This window comes from Rissa tridactyla, chromosome 8 (assembly GCF_028500815.1).
Source record: "Rissa tridactyla isolate bRisTri1 chromosome 8, bRisTri1.patW.cur.20221130, whole genome shotgun sequence".
Classification (NCBI taxonomy): Eukaryota; Metazoa; Chordata; class Aves; order Charadriiformes; family Laridae; genus Rissa; species Rissa tridactyla.
The window spans coordinates 54,830,846-54,845,208 of record NC_071473.1 but is presented as its reverse complement, the minus strand read 5'-3'; the positions used below and the strand labels follow the sequence as shown (position 1 = coordinate 54,845,208).

Here is a 14,363-nt window from a genome sequence, read left to right as displayed (position 1 = left end):
TGTTCTTAAGGCCATTTCTTTAGGGCCATCACACTGAGAAACCATCTGAACCTTGCGCGGTCTCTCATATTTGTTTGGAACTTCCTATGTTCCAGCTTGTGCCCATTACCCCTCATCCTGTTACCGGGACAGTAATAGGACATCTCGTCTGCGAAAATGAAGCCTTATTTAATTTGTTTTTCATTATGTATCATGGTTTCTCTGTTTTATTGAACGTGACACGCAGGAATTTGCCGTCAGGCTTTCCTTGTGAGGAGCCCGGCCACTTCTGTCCCTGCAATGTTGAGGTGACAGACCCACAGCGAGAGCTGGAGGAGAATAAGCTGCCGTGATTAAACGGGCTCCTGTACGAGCGACGGCCACACTCCCCACGCTGCCACCTCCCCCGCGCCCGCCCTTTCCCCTCAGGCACAGCGAGCCCATGGCGGCCGCCGCCGGAGCGCACTGCGCATGCGCGGCCGCCCCCGGCCCTCCGCCCCGCTGGGGGGCGCGCTTCCTCGTCTCCCTCTCCCCGCGGCCGGGCTGAGGCGTCCGAGCCGCTGCCTGACCAAAATCCGGCCCGGCGGCGGCGCCGCTCGCTGCGGCAGCGGGGCGCAGGCGCGGCGGGCAGCCCGCCCGGCGCAGGGCCCCGGTCCTCTCCCGCGGCGGCGGCGGCGGCGCTCGGCTCGGCGGGGCCCAAGATGTCGACCAAGAATTTCCGCGTGAGCGACGGGGACTGGATCTGCCCCGACAAGAAGTGAGCGTGGGCCCGGCCGCCGCGGGGCCCGGGCTGCGGTCCCGCGGGGCAGCGCCAGGGACGGGCGGCCCCGGCGAGCCGCCGCCGCCGCAGGGTCCCGGGGGGCGGCCGCCCTCCCGCCGGGCCGGGCCGAGCCGTGCTTCCCTGCAGGGTCTCACAGCGCCCGGCCCCCATCGTGCTGCCCGCCCGGCACCAGCCCGCCCCGGGGCCGGGCACGGCCCGAGAAACTTCGTGTTGTTCAAATAGGCGTTTTTCTTCAAATCTCACGTTTCCCAGCGTTCAGCTAACGAGCGTCTGCGTTCTCTTTCTATTCTTATTTTCAGATGTGGGAATGTTAACTTTGCTAGGAGAACCAGCTGTAACAGATGCGGAAGAGGTGAGTATCTGAGATGATAATGCCTTCTTCTCCTCATCCGTTTCTGCCTTTTTAAAAGAATATTAAATCTTCTTAATTAATCATAAAGCACAATGCTTGAGAACTGTTTGTTTTGTTTTCTTTTACAGAAAAAACGACAGAAGCCAAAATGATGAAAGCTGGAGGGACTGAAATAGGAAAGACACTCGCTGAAAAGAGTCGTGGCCTCTTCAGTGCTAACGACTGGCAGTGTAAAACGTATGCCTTTTTAAAAAATACAGTGTTCTCTTGTGTTCTCTTAGAGCCACACAACGCCTCTACAGTATGATACTTAATTTCATCAGTATAAATTTACTTGGACTGATGCGAGAAGAGTGACCAAAACTCGCAGCTGTTCCACTAGTAGTCATTTGCTGTGAGGACAGCCTTCATTTTTGTTTGCTGGACAGCAGTTACTTAATTACGCGACTGGGAAAAGGTTAGAAAGTTAAAGAGTAGAAAGGTTCATGTTTTTCTCTGATAAGCCGAGACACTTCTCAAGCTTGGAAAAAGCATGTAGATGGGAATAACACCTTCGTTGCAGTATGATATTTTGTTGTTAATGAGTAAAGTTTAGCACATAGTTAGGCGTTTCTCCAAGCCGTCAATTGAAAATATTGAGTTATAAATGAGAAAAGGACTGCTTTAATAAAATGTTTTGATATTTGAAAGGTGCTTTCAGGTTTTCTGGAGCACTTCTAAGGATTTCAGCCTTTGCTGATGGAGTAAGCTGTCTGACCAGTGAAACCTGGATTATTTTTATATTCCTGTTAGAACTTGGCTGCGTTCAGCCTGCCGGGTTTCCGTTTGTGCTGTCCTGCAGCGTGAGACGGGTGGGTGTCCCAGGCAGCGCCGTGGGTCCTGGGGAGGGAATCCTCTTGATGGTAGGCTTCGGGATTGGTGTGTCTTTCGAAGTTCATGGCTAAGCTGTGTCTTAACGGGCTTCTTCCTCCTCTCCGGGCCTGGGCAGCGCCCTGATGATAGTGTTATGGAGGGATGAAGTATGAGTGGCCTTTAGGACGCTGTAAAATAGAAATGCGGTAACAGAAGTGTAAAACTGTAGCTGTGCGTTGGTGGGTGATGGCGATGGCTCATAAGCATTATTCCCGTGGTAGCTTCTTCGCTGACTCCTCTGAACTGTGGCTGCCACTAGTGGAGAGTAATGAGGAGTTTTAACGCTCTTTGTGTAGTCTTGCTCTGGTAACTTGTCTGCCTGCCTGCCCGGGATTTGTCCAGCGTGGTCATCTTCCCATCATCCCCGTGCTGCTGAAATACCCACAGACTCTCTGGTAGTTCTGTGTCTCTTGATGACTGTTGGCCTTGGGGTTAATTGTGTTGTACTCGTGACTGCCGATCACTGCTAAAACTTGGCAAATACGTTTTTATGATTTATTTAAGTGTCACCTCAACGCTTAAGCTTTTTGATTTGAAATAAAATGTTTCTTTTTTCTGTTTTGTTCTTTTTGCCTCTGAAGATGTGGTAATGTGAATTGGGCCAGAAGATCAGAATGTAATATGTGTAATACTCCAAAGTACGCAAAATTGGAGGAGAGGACAGGTAAGGTGTATATGGTTTTAAAATACTCAAATTACTGTGAGAAAACTTCTTTTTGTAAATCATAATGTAATTTAATTAAAGGGACTGTTTTCACAGCAGAACTAGCAAAGTTGAATGATCTTCCATATGTAAATAAATTTGTAGGTCCTTAGACTTGATTACTTTTAGTAGTGTGTAAAGTTCGTGATGGCTTCATTTGGAAAGTCAACGAATATTCAGCTTAAACTGCCTCTATATTTGATTTTGATACTAAGACGTTTGGAAGGAGTAATGCAAGATCTTATCAAACTGCAGAAGGCCTGGTGTGTATATAGTGTCCATCTAGAGAGGACCCGGCAGTCACAAGAACAGTGTTTGAAGGCTGCGTAGATTAGACTCTTATCTCTTAATGAGGTCTGAGGTTCGGTCACACTGTGACACATTTCAGGTTCCTCCTGCATTAAGAATGAGCCCAGTGGTAACTAGAACAGAGGATATCTTTACAGTGCCGTCGTAACTATTTATACTGTTACCACTGCAAATGGGATCAGGCAGGGAATTTAATACATAGAGTGTAACACTAATGCATATAAAAAAGAAGCGTGGAGAAGAGCACAGAGCTTATTATTCAAAAGGAAAAACAATATTTTAAATATTCAATACTGTAAGAATATTAAAGAATCTTACTTAATTATATTTCATATAATTAAATGTATTGAATATTTAATTAATTTTTCAAGTTTTGGTGTCCTTCAGAGTAGATCTGCAGTCACGTACAGGACATAGCGTGTTGGACACGCTTACAGTATATTACAAAGTTAGCCAGAATTAAAATGAGCCATTCGAGTTTGCCACTCACAGGATAAAAAGGAATAGAAAGATTCTTAAGGCAAATCATGGCGGTTGCACAATTCCGTGCTTTTATTCCTGTTGCTCCCTGAGGGTATATATACAACTTGGCGTCGGCCTGGCGTGCCCAGGCGCCACCAAGGAGGCTGTGTGCCCGCAGGACCTGGCTGGGGCAAGGAGGCGGCGGCAGCAGCTGGGGAGCAGTTACCTGGTGTCGCTGTCGCCTCGCGTTCCGTTGCCCGCTCTCCTGAGCGGGCTGCTCTCGGGGATGGGAGTTTGGTCTTTGAGGACAGTAGCCTTTGGTTCAGCCCCTCGGAGGCATTCTGGTGTTTCTCCTCACCAAGGCAGTCGTTGCGCACTGCAGCTCCACCAGAGCTCCTCTGTGAAGCTGGTTGCTCAGCAGGGCTATAATCCTGACTTTTTCATTTTTATTTTTTCCTCGTTCTTTTAAACACTGTTGCTTCTGTGTTGTTTATGTGTCAAGCCATTTTCTCAATTAGGTTTCTGAGGAACTATATTTAATAAATGTGTGGGAAAAATTCATGTTCCTTTTGAGGTCATATCTGGGGCCCCCAACAGCAGAAGGACACGGAGCTGTTGGAGTGGGGCCAGAGGAGGCCCCGGAGCTGCTGGGAGGGCTGGAGCCCCTCTGCTGGGAGGACAGGCTGAGAGAGCTGGGGGGGTTCAGCCTGGAGAAGAGAAGGCTCCGGGGAGACCTTCCAGCCCCTGCCAGGCCCTGAAGGGGCTCCAGGAAAGCTGGGGAGGGACTCTGGAGCAGGGAGGGGAGCCATGGGACGAGGGGGAAGGGTTTTACGCTGCAAGAGGGGAGACTGAGATGAGATGTGAGGCAGAAATTGTTGGCTGTGAGGGTGGTGAGCCCCTGGCCCAGGTTGCCCAGAGAAGCTGTGGCTGCCCCATCCCTGGAGGGGTTCAAGGCCAGGTTGGACGGGGCTTGGAGCAACCTGGGCTGGTGGGAGGTGTCCCTGCCCAGGGCAGGGGGTGCCACCGCGTGGGTTTTGAGGTCCCTTCCACGCCAAACCATTCTATTGTACTACATTCTTATGGCATATATTGATAAATCCACTGAAGGTTTTCCAGAACCTCTGTAAAAGTGGAAGTTTATCCTAATCTTTGTGCTTTACATGGCTGAATTTGGTGCAGCTCAAGAGGTTGTCTTGTTTTACCTCTTTTTAAAGGGTATGGAGGAGGATTTAATGAACGAGAGAATGTTGAATATATAGAACGCGAAGAATCAGACGGGGAGTATGATGAGGTAGGATTCGGTACATGTATTACTCTGGAAGACGCGTGTTGTGTGATCTCTGTTTAGCACATGTGTATTTGCATTTGGTTTCCTTAGAGGGAAAAGCGCCAGTCAGAAATACATCGTGATGCATGTCTTTGTCAAATGCTCAGTGTGAAAGTTTTGAACTGAAAGTGAATGTTTGGTTTTTTTTGTCTTTTGAGGGGTGAAAAACTAAGAATGAGTTCAGTTTAAACTGGTGTCGTGGTTTAGCCCCAGCAGGCAACTAGGATCACAGCCATTCTCTCACTCAGCCCCCTGCAGTAGGATAGAGAGAAGAGGGAGGAAAAGGAAAAATAACACCTCGTGGGTTCGGATAAAGACGATTTAATAGCACTGTAACTGAAGAAAATAATAGTAATGGTAAAAGAATATACAAAATAAAGTGATGCAGTGCAGTCGCTCTCACCACCCAATGACGTATTGCCCGTCCCGTCCCGAGCAGCAGTCGTGGATTCCTGCCCCCAGCCAGCCCCATGTATATATGTACTGGTGTCTATGGTACGGAACATTCCTTGGGCCAGCTTGTCCTGGCTGTGCTGCCGCTCAGCTTCGAGGGGAAGCTGCAGAAGTCCTTGGCTTAATATAAGTATTACTTAACACATATTGTTTTAGTTGTTGCTATCGACATTGTTCTCGTACTAAATCCAAAAGAGAGCACCTACTAGGAAGAAAATTAACTCTGTCCCCGCTGAAACCAAGACGCTGGTACAAGTTGAGTTCCTTAAACTTCTTACTTCTGGCTTCAGGCTCATGCATGTTGGTTTCAGCCAGATGTTCAGCATTGTTTTATAAAGATATCCCATAAACACAAATATCAAATACTCTTCGTTAAATTCAGGTGTCCATTAATCTCGTCTGTGGGTACTAATTGTGTCTAAGGCAAGCATCTCTTTAAAAAGTTTCTTGTTGCAAATTGATGTTTCATGATACTTCCCCTTCCCTTTGAGCAATGCAATACCTTATTTGAAATTGTTGTATATTTATTTTCGCATAGAAGTTTTCTCAAAAAATACAGTTGGAAATTACTTCTGATTAAATTGTATTCTAATGGAATAAAATTTCTTAGTTTGGACGCAAAAAGAAAAAGTACAGAGGGAAGCCGGTTGGTCCTGCATCTATCCTGAAGGAAGTAGAAGACAAGGAATCTGAAGGGGAAGATGAGGAGGATGAGGATGAAGATCTCTCCAAATATAAATTGGATGAGGTAGCGTGTTTGGGGTTTCTTTCCTGCAATTATTTTTTAATTATTACTTCAGTGCTGTTTAGTCTTAGTAGGTGAGGTTTGGTCTGTGTTTTTAGCTGTCTTTAGAGTAACGCAGAGGAGTAGCTATCAGAAGAACGGTGCCTGTAGCTTTTGTATAGTATATGCACAAGCTGTTTTGTTCTAAATACGTGCATTCAAAGATGTATAATTTTTTTAAACCACGAAAAATTTAAAAGCTTACCTGAAATCAGAATCAAAAATTTTGATATAAAGGGAATGTTCTTGAATTTTATTCTTAGCCTTTTAAAACAATGTTTTAAAACCACATCAGATTTATTTTTTTATGAAATATTTAGAGATTTTTTTAATCTTTCCTGAAATACGTGAACATCACATCATGGATTGTCCACATCTTTGGACAACAGTCCTGCAGGGACACGTGTATATGCTTATTTTTAACCCAGCAGTCACCAAGTTCTGCATATGAAACGTGTCTCTGCAGAATTATGCTATGGTTACAGATTTTGAGTGTGAAAATCTTCCAGGCACTCATTTAGAGTAACTGGTAAAAATGAACGTCTGTATTGTCATTGATTCCATTAAATAGCAGAAAATGGGACTTCAGATGGGTTTTTTGCAGGATTTTTAATAGCGTGCTTTAAAACACAAATTTTCAGTCACTCTTTACTCCTAAATTTGTGCATCTCATTAAATGCACCATCAAGAGTATTTTCAAAGGTTGAAAAAAAGCGCAAAATAAACCACAGGAAAAACCATAGAAAAAAAGAAACCATAGAAAAAACACTAACTGAAGAAAACAATCAAAGTATTTCTTAGGGATTTTTTTTGTATGTCTGCATTTTTTCAGGATGAGGATGAAGATGATGCTGACCTTTCAAAATATAATCTTGATGCCAGTGAAGAAGAGGACACTAATAAGAAAAAGAAATCCAATAGGCGCAGTCGGTCTAAGTCTCGATCTTCCCACTCCCGATCTTCATCGCGCTCATCCTCTCATTCAAGCTCAAGGTCTAGGTCCAGGTAAACGGGTACAGGTCAAGGGTAACGCCAGGCAAAATGTCAGTATCTAACTTCTTTATTTACTTTTTTTTTCTTGATTGCCTTACAGTTTTAGTTTAATAATGTTAACAATTTTATGTACAGAATTTACATAGGTAGATAATGTGCTGGTCTGACCTCCTGTGGATCCTCAGTAGGGAGGCTTCGTGTGTCTTGTGCTTGTTTTAGTAAATTTAAGATAATATATAAATTGAATCCTTCAATTTTATTTTTAGGCTGGTTGGCCACGTGTAATTCAACGGGTGAACTTTTTTTAGCAATGTTGAGTAGAGTTGTTGAACAGAGAAGCAGAAGGGTGGCATTGTTAGAGTGGGAGGAAGTGGCAGAAGAGGGCAGAGATGATGCAGTCCAGACAGATTCAGTGAAAGGACGGAACAGAAAATACCCTGGAAATAAAGACAAGAAACTTGAACTCAATTTGGCAAGCCACAAAGCTTTCTGTGGCAATGTTGTCAGAATAACTCGAAAGGTTTATTTTGGTCATGGGACCGCAAAAAAATGCAGTCAGTAATATATGAACAATTCGATAACTGTTTTGTAATCATATGATGTAAATCATCTTGTAGCTTTTTAGCTGCCTTAGAACTAATACAAGGATGATCCTGATAGGTTTAAGATCTCAAATCGGTACTAACTCATAGGCTTATACATAAAGCTCATACACGGAATGTTCAAGTTTCTTCTGATCTTCCTAACTTTGTAACTGCACTCTGCTCTCGCCGCTGTGATCACCACCCAGGTTCTTCAGACCCTCATACTAACCAGGTGTCAGCCACTCGCTTTGTTCTGTCTTTTCCCCCGTTGCTCTCGTGCATTTTTCCATGCTGCCTCTTCTATGAAAAATTCTGTTCTTCACAATACCTGTTGTCAGCCTCCACGCTCCTTCACGTGCCGTCCCAAGCCGTATTTGCCACATGGTCCCAGGGAGGAGCACTGGGGGAATAACAGGGACTAGGCTGAGCGGCCGGTGGCAGTTTCTGTAAATGCAGTGAGGTGTGGAGCGAGATCTGTGAGGATGTGGCTGTGTTGTCCTGGGTGAGGGGAGAATGCAGCCAGTGCAGTACTGGGGGCTAGGGGTGTGAAGGTCAAAGAAGACAGAACAACTTCACTTGGCCATAACTTTGTTCCTTAATTCACAAATATTAAAAAGTAGCTTGTCATAACTGAAACTTGCCAGGGATCTTTCAACTTTCTGTTCAACTTTTTGCTTCTAGCTACATTGGAAACATCAGTTGCCATTTGTGGATACTTCTTTGTGTTTTTTAAAAAGGTTTAAATAATATTTTTTAGCTAGCATGTGTTCATACGACTTTTGTCTTGCACAGTAAAATGCAAAAGACATGGTAACAGTATAAACTGGGAGATTGACAGCATGTATAATACATTTTTCCTGAAAAGTTTATTAGAATTTGATTGAAATTCCTTCTTTTACAACAGTTACTGCAAGTCCGCTACCATTTTTATGTATCTCTTGTGGTTTGTGCTTTAAAGAAAATGCATCGACACGAAAAATTTGAAAATAATTTTGACTAGTAACAAGTAGTGTTAGATGTGTCCGTATTTTAGCCAAGAATTAACTACTGCTCAACTTTCAATGCCGGGGAAAATCTTTACAAAAACTTGAAACTGCTTACAAAATGCTAAATGCTTGTGAGAGCTGATTTTGAGAAAATTAGAGCTAGCTATTCCTAATACTCTGACCTACGCCTACTCTGCTCTTCAAAGAAGCTGATGGTTTTCAAATTAAGGCACAAATTAAAAGTGAAGGCGTTGATTTTGTGAAATAGTTAATAGATATGCAGTTGTTTCATTTTGCCAAATAACTGCAGTCGTTTCATTTTTATGCTTTCTTTTAGGAAACGTAATAAAAAGCTGACTTTATAATTTAATGCACTATCTTACTATGTTAACGTTTCTGTTTTAAAATGTGCTACGGTGATACTGGGGGAGTAGGAGGAAACTGTCACTTCTTTAGTGACTCTAGGCCAAATTGTATTGCTGCATCCTTGTCTCTGCTGCTAACAGTAGCACTTTTTCTGCTAAATACAAGTCAGACGCTGGAAAAAAATCTTCCATGTTGTTTCAGGTCCCATTCAAGAAGTTCTTCCAGTTCCAGATCAAGATCTCGTTCCAGTTCCAGAGAACACTCTAGATCTCGTGGGTCGAAATCAAGGTGAATGAGGTAGCACTCTCTCCTTGCAGAGAGAAAAAAGGGCAGAAGAACCAACCACTTGTTGATTTCATCGTAAAATTATGCCGGTCAAAAACCATTAACTCCTTTTTATCTTGGAAGTCAGAATTCCTGGGGTCTCTGCAGGAGGTTGTTACCACTACAGATGTGTTTCTTGAGAATGCGAGGTTTTGGTTGAAGAGTTTAAGTCTGATCTAAGCTAGACGAGTGGACGCCACAGATCTTCACTTGGAAGGAAGAAGAAATTTGAATGCATGTTTACTTGCTTCAGTAATTTTTGCTGATTTTACTGTTTCCGCTTTGGCTACTTGCTGAGGAAGAACATTAGAAAATACACTATACTTCTGGGTTTGCGTTAAGTGATAACTTATTTAACATGTCTAACTTCAGTAGATAGTGCTGCTGTAACCTTTATCAATGTGGGGGGACTATAAAAATGCGGATAGTAACTCATGTGAGAAGCTGGCAGGAGTTTGAGCTAGCTGATGTTTTCCGTGTAGCAGTGACTGAACCGTGCGGGGAAGAGTAACAAAATCATGTAAGTCCCTTGAGGTGCCCTGGCACAGGCGCCCTGTTGGCAGGACGCTCCTTTTGCCATGGAAGGAAGAACTGTCCCGCCTCCATGCATGCAGAGAGTCTTAAAACTGCAAATAAGGAAGTTTTGAGTTGGGAAGACCAATCACAAATGGTGCCACCGCCCTTTGGTGGCAGAAACGTGCTGTGGATTATCACGTGAGGGTCAGCGCCTGATGGAATCCGGGCTTTTTAGGGAGAGAAGGAGGAGGGTGCCTGTGCCCCCGCTAGCGCTGGAGGGACTCGTCAGCTGAGCTGGGCTGTTTGCGTGTGCCACCGAGCGTCCCCAGCGGGTTAGCTGGTGTGACATGGGACCGCTTTGTTATTTACAGTGAGAACCCTGAAACTATTGTACCAACAACATATGCTGTGGTGTTGGGTTTTTTTAAAATATCCTGTTAGGATAAAAACTAAAAAAAATCCTGTTAGGTGTTTTTATATAACTTTGGAGTTACGGTTTAGGACTTTCTAGCTGTATTACTCTCTCCACAAGTGGTTTTTTTTCTTGTTTTCTTTAGATAACCAAAGTGATTTTTGAGTGCTTGTAAGTGAAGCTGATTAATTATTTTTTTAAACGCCAAAATGACTGTATTTTAAGAGGTTTTTTTAAAATATTTTGCTCATGGAAGGCCTTACGCTCTACCCAAATTTATTTTGAGCTTTGTAAATATACCTTCTGAAGGTTTTTACTATTCTAGCAAGATGAACACTACTCCACAAATTTCCAATATGAAATAGCCATTAATCTGTGGTTTTCAAGCCATTTTGCTTTGTGAGTTTAACTACTGAGGAAGGTCCTTACCCGGGCTACTTCCTGCCCCCGTCTCCCATCGCTTCCCTGTCCAAAAGCGTCATTCTAGTGAACGCTGGACCACTGGTGGTCTGTATAGCAAGAAACGCTATTTAGCAAAATTATTAAGAGAACTCCCAGGACAGTAAAGGTCTTTACTGGCAGATAGCTAAGAAGTAAGTATTAAAGCACTGACAAATTTATTTGATAAAACACTGATGTAAATAGAGTAGTGAGTGTTCTTGAAAACTGTCTCTTTTTGTTCTTTGTTCTTTCTGTGTTATACCAGAATTAAATCTGATTTATTTCTTAATCAATAAAGATCCAGCTCCAGGTCCTACAGGGGGTCTTCCACCCCAAGGAAAAGATCTTACTCAAGCTCTCGTTCATCATCTTCCCCCGAGAGAAGCAAGAAGCGAAGTCGTTCTAGATCTTCTTCATCTGGTGATCGCAAAAAAAGACGATCGAGATCACGGTCACCCGAAAGGTTTGGGTTTATGTAGAATAAGAATGGGTGTATTTAAATGTGTGATTTTTTTTTTTTTAATTTTTTTTTTTCTGAAGGACTGAGATTCACTGGGAAAGAATCGAATCTGATCAGTTGTTCTGATAGTAAAAGTAGTCACTTCCCCTACTCTTACTTCTTATTAAAACCTCAGTAATCAGTTCCCCTCGCCCCTGCAATGAAACTTCTTCCTGGTAGAAGTATGTTCCATAGAAAGTCCCCAGTCACCATTCTTACAGTGTCTGGAAGTGTTAGCGTGTACATTATTGATTTATTTTCATAAGTAAACATCACATTTAGAAATTGTATTGTACTTTCAGTATTAAATTTACATTTTTAGTATTAAATTTACGTTCCTGAGCTTAAAGTGGTTTAAAGTTATTTCTATATTCTTATAAGGCCCCTATCAGATATACTTGGCTTCCAGCTATTATATGATACAGACTACTCAAAGTGGATGCTAAAATTAATTTCAACTTATTTCTTTGCATGCTTTCTCCATTTATATCTTACAGACGCCGCAGATCATCATCTGGATCTTCCCATTCTGGTTCCCGTACAAGTTCTAAAAAGAAATAATGTATGAAAGCTCACATTTAAAAAACAAAACAAACAAACAAAAAAAATCCAGTCAGTGCATGAGACATTTTTAAGAAGTTGGTGTCTTACTTGGTCAGAAGTGCTAAATCTGCTAGTAGAGGTGCATGTCTGTCCTTGCTTTCTGGAAAACTGCAGCTTTGTTCATTCATCAGACAAAAAGTGAGGTAGCATTTTAAGCCATAAACTCCTCAGAGGAGGTGTGAAGTTTTATTATTTGAGTAAGGGGATTTTTTTTATTACTTTTAAAGACTTGGTTACTCGATTCCTGGCTCTCTTGTATGTGTGAGCGGGCACAGGTTGGATATGATCTAATACAACTCTGCTCTTCACGTGACAAGTACAAAGAAGTATCTGAGGAACACAGAACCCATGAGCTTTCTGCATCCAACTCCTGAGCTTGTTCGAGGTAACTCCTGTGGGACCACGAAAGATGAGCGTAGCTGTAGGGCTGGTGCTACCCATTGGATGACAGTAGTGAGTACTTAGATCTAATTATTTTTTATTTTTCCATGTTGAAGTAGAAGTAGAGATGGATACCCCTCTTTCTCTTTAGCTGTGCTCGGTACAAAATAGCTAGTAAGTACCCAGTCCATCGTAGGATTCTGTAGAGCGTGAGTTAGACTTCATTCCTTCGAAGCCAGGATGTTTGAGACACCGGGCACTGTCTGCTCCATGGCTCGAGTCTTGACGGCTGCCAGTGCCTGTCACTGTAGAAACGATTTGCTGCCGTCAGCAAAGTGCCCCTTCTGCAGTGGGGACTGGCTGCGGTATTGTCACACACACGGACCCTGTGCTCTGCCATCCTGGCTTGGCAGAGGATCCCTTAGGAGCTGCTCTTGAGCTGGAGGAATATGGAAGTAGCTTCTTGGAATCAAGTGAAGCTTCTGCAGGCCTCCTGTAGAATTCATTTTGGGCTGACTAAAATTTTCAAGGTATCTGAATTTTATTTATATTTAAAAATGAAAATTAATAAACTGCGTAGAAAGTTCTGACATCTTAAATATGTTCTTCATCAATTATTTTTTTTCCCTTAAACATAATTTATGGCTTAAAATGCTGTATTGAATCTGTTTTACTAGCAATATCGCATTAAAACTTGGTCTCTCTTGAGCTCCGTTTGGTTAAGAAAGGGTTAAGTATCTTCAGTGCCATCACAAGGTAAGTATGTTAAGGAAAGTTCTTCTTTTTAAGCAAGCAAACAGCAATATATCTGTATTGATTTCAGTAGTAAAACTTCCAGATTTGACCGCTGCTTTTTTTAAATGAATTGCACAAAAACAAACGGAGCAAAATTTAAAAACGACATTCTGCTTTCCTTTTTTTTTTTTTTTTTTAAGACACTTCTTTTGGACTGGTATATAAGCAAAATGTTTTTGGTGTAGGAATATTTTGATAATCTTTTTGCAGAAAAAAACACTCTGCAGTTTCTTCTTTAATGCTTTCTTTTATATCTAATTTCAATGCTAAATGTGTGTAGTTTGCACAAGAGCAGGTTAGTCTTGTAACTGTGCCTCTGACAACTTCAAAGTCCAACTACTAAATTGTAAAAATCAGATCTAATAGATGCTATGTTGTTAGCCTTTCGTTTTTTTCTTGTGCTTTGTATTAAAATTGTTGCTGTACTTAACAGATGAAAGTTTTTAAATTTAGCAAACGATAGGCTACAGACAAAGGAAAATTATGGTTTCATTTGGCTTAGATAAAATGTAAGGCAAAATGATTCTGTAGACAAGTGTAAATAAAACCTGTGAGTCAACTGTGCAGTGAGTGCTTTCTCTTGAAAACACGATCAAATCTTTCTTTATAACCTATACTAACAGATTTTGTTGTTCTCTGTTACTGCAGGGCGGTATCTCCACTTACCTGGCCATATGTATCACAAATTTTCAGATTGTTTCAGTTCTTTAACTACTGAAAATATTTTTGGATTTAAACAGCTGCAGGTTCAAATTGAACTTTTACAAAACTTCAAGGTATTGTCTTCTCTGTGTGTTCCGTATCTTCTTTTCAGAAATTTTTTAGAGGAGGAAGGATGTTTAAATTATTTTGATTCCTACATTTTAAAATACAAAGGCACAGCAACTATGGTAGTCTTTGCATGCCTGTTATAAATGACACAAAATACCACTTTTTAGTTACTGGATCAGCAAATAAATTAGAACCGAACTATTAGAACCAAAGACGATCCATGTCTGAACAGACCCAAAGCTAGATTACGCTTAGGCACTGAAAAGGTGTGGGGTTAGTGTAGTGTGGGGGGTCGGGAGGGTTTATCTCCAGTAGGCTAGCAGTACATTTTCTTTGTTTTCCTGTTTCACTTTAAAATATTTCCCTTGCCTTCAGTTTAGCCACTGGGCTCAGATAAATTGCTGCCTATAGAAATGAATAAGCATTTCTGTGCAGCTTTATCAAAGATCAGTGAAATTTGTCATGCCCAAGGAGGAAATGTGGTTAAGTTTAGGCCTAATGTTCTTTTCTAAGAAAAATTGAATACATTCATGAATAGTAACAGTGGTTTTGCATAAGCATTAATGTACTACTTGAAAACTAGAAGAGAGCCTAAACGAAAGTAGGCTACACTCTAATTTTATATAAATT

At 42.1% G+C, this 14,363-nt stretch overlaps 1 protein-coding gene across 1 annotated transcript; it reads left to right on the top strand.

Annotated features, from left to right (window-relative positions):
- Nucleotides 1-609: 609 nt before the first annotated feature.
- ZRANB2 (zinc finger RANBP2-type containing 2) lies at nucleotides 610-13,521 on the top strand. The gene is made up of 10 exons (XM_054212196.1): nucleotides 610-736; nucleotides 1,060-1,112; nucleotides 1,241-1,349; nucleotides 2,606-2,688; nucleotides 4,713-4,789; nucleotides 5,889-6,026; nucleotides 6,895-7,067; nucleotides 9,193-9,279; nucleotides 10,983-11,147; nucleotides 11,681-13,521. Exons 1-10 carry the CDS (start codon nucleotides 681-683, stop codon nucleotides 11,742-11,744), a joined length of 1,005 nt encoding a protein of 334 aa, XP_054068171.1. The 5' UTR covers nucleotides 610-680; the 3' UTR covers nucleotides 11,745-13,521.
- Nucleotides 13,522-14,363: the final 842 nt, after the last annotated feature.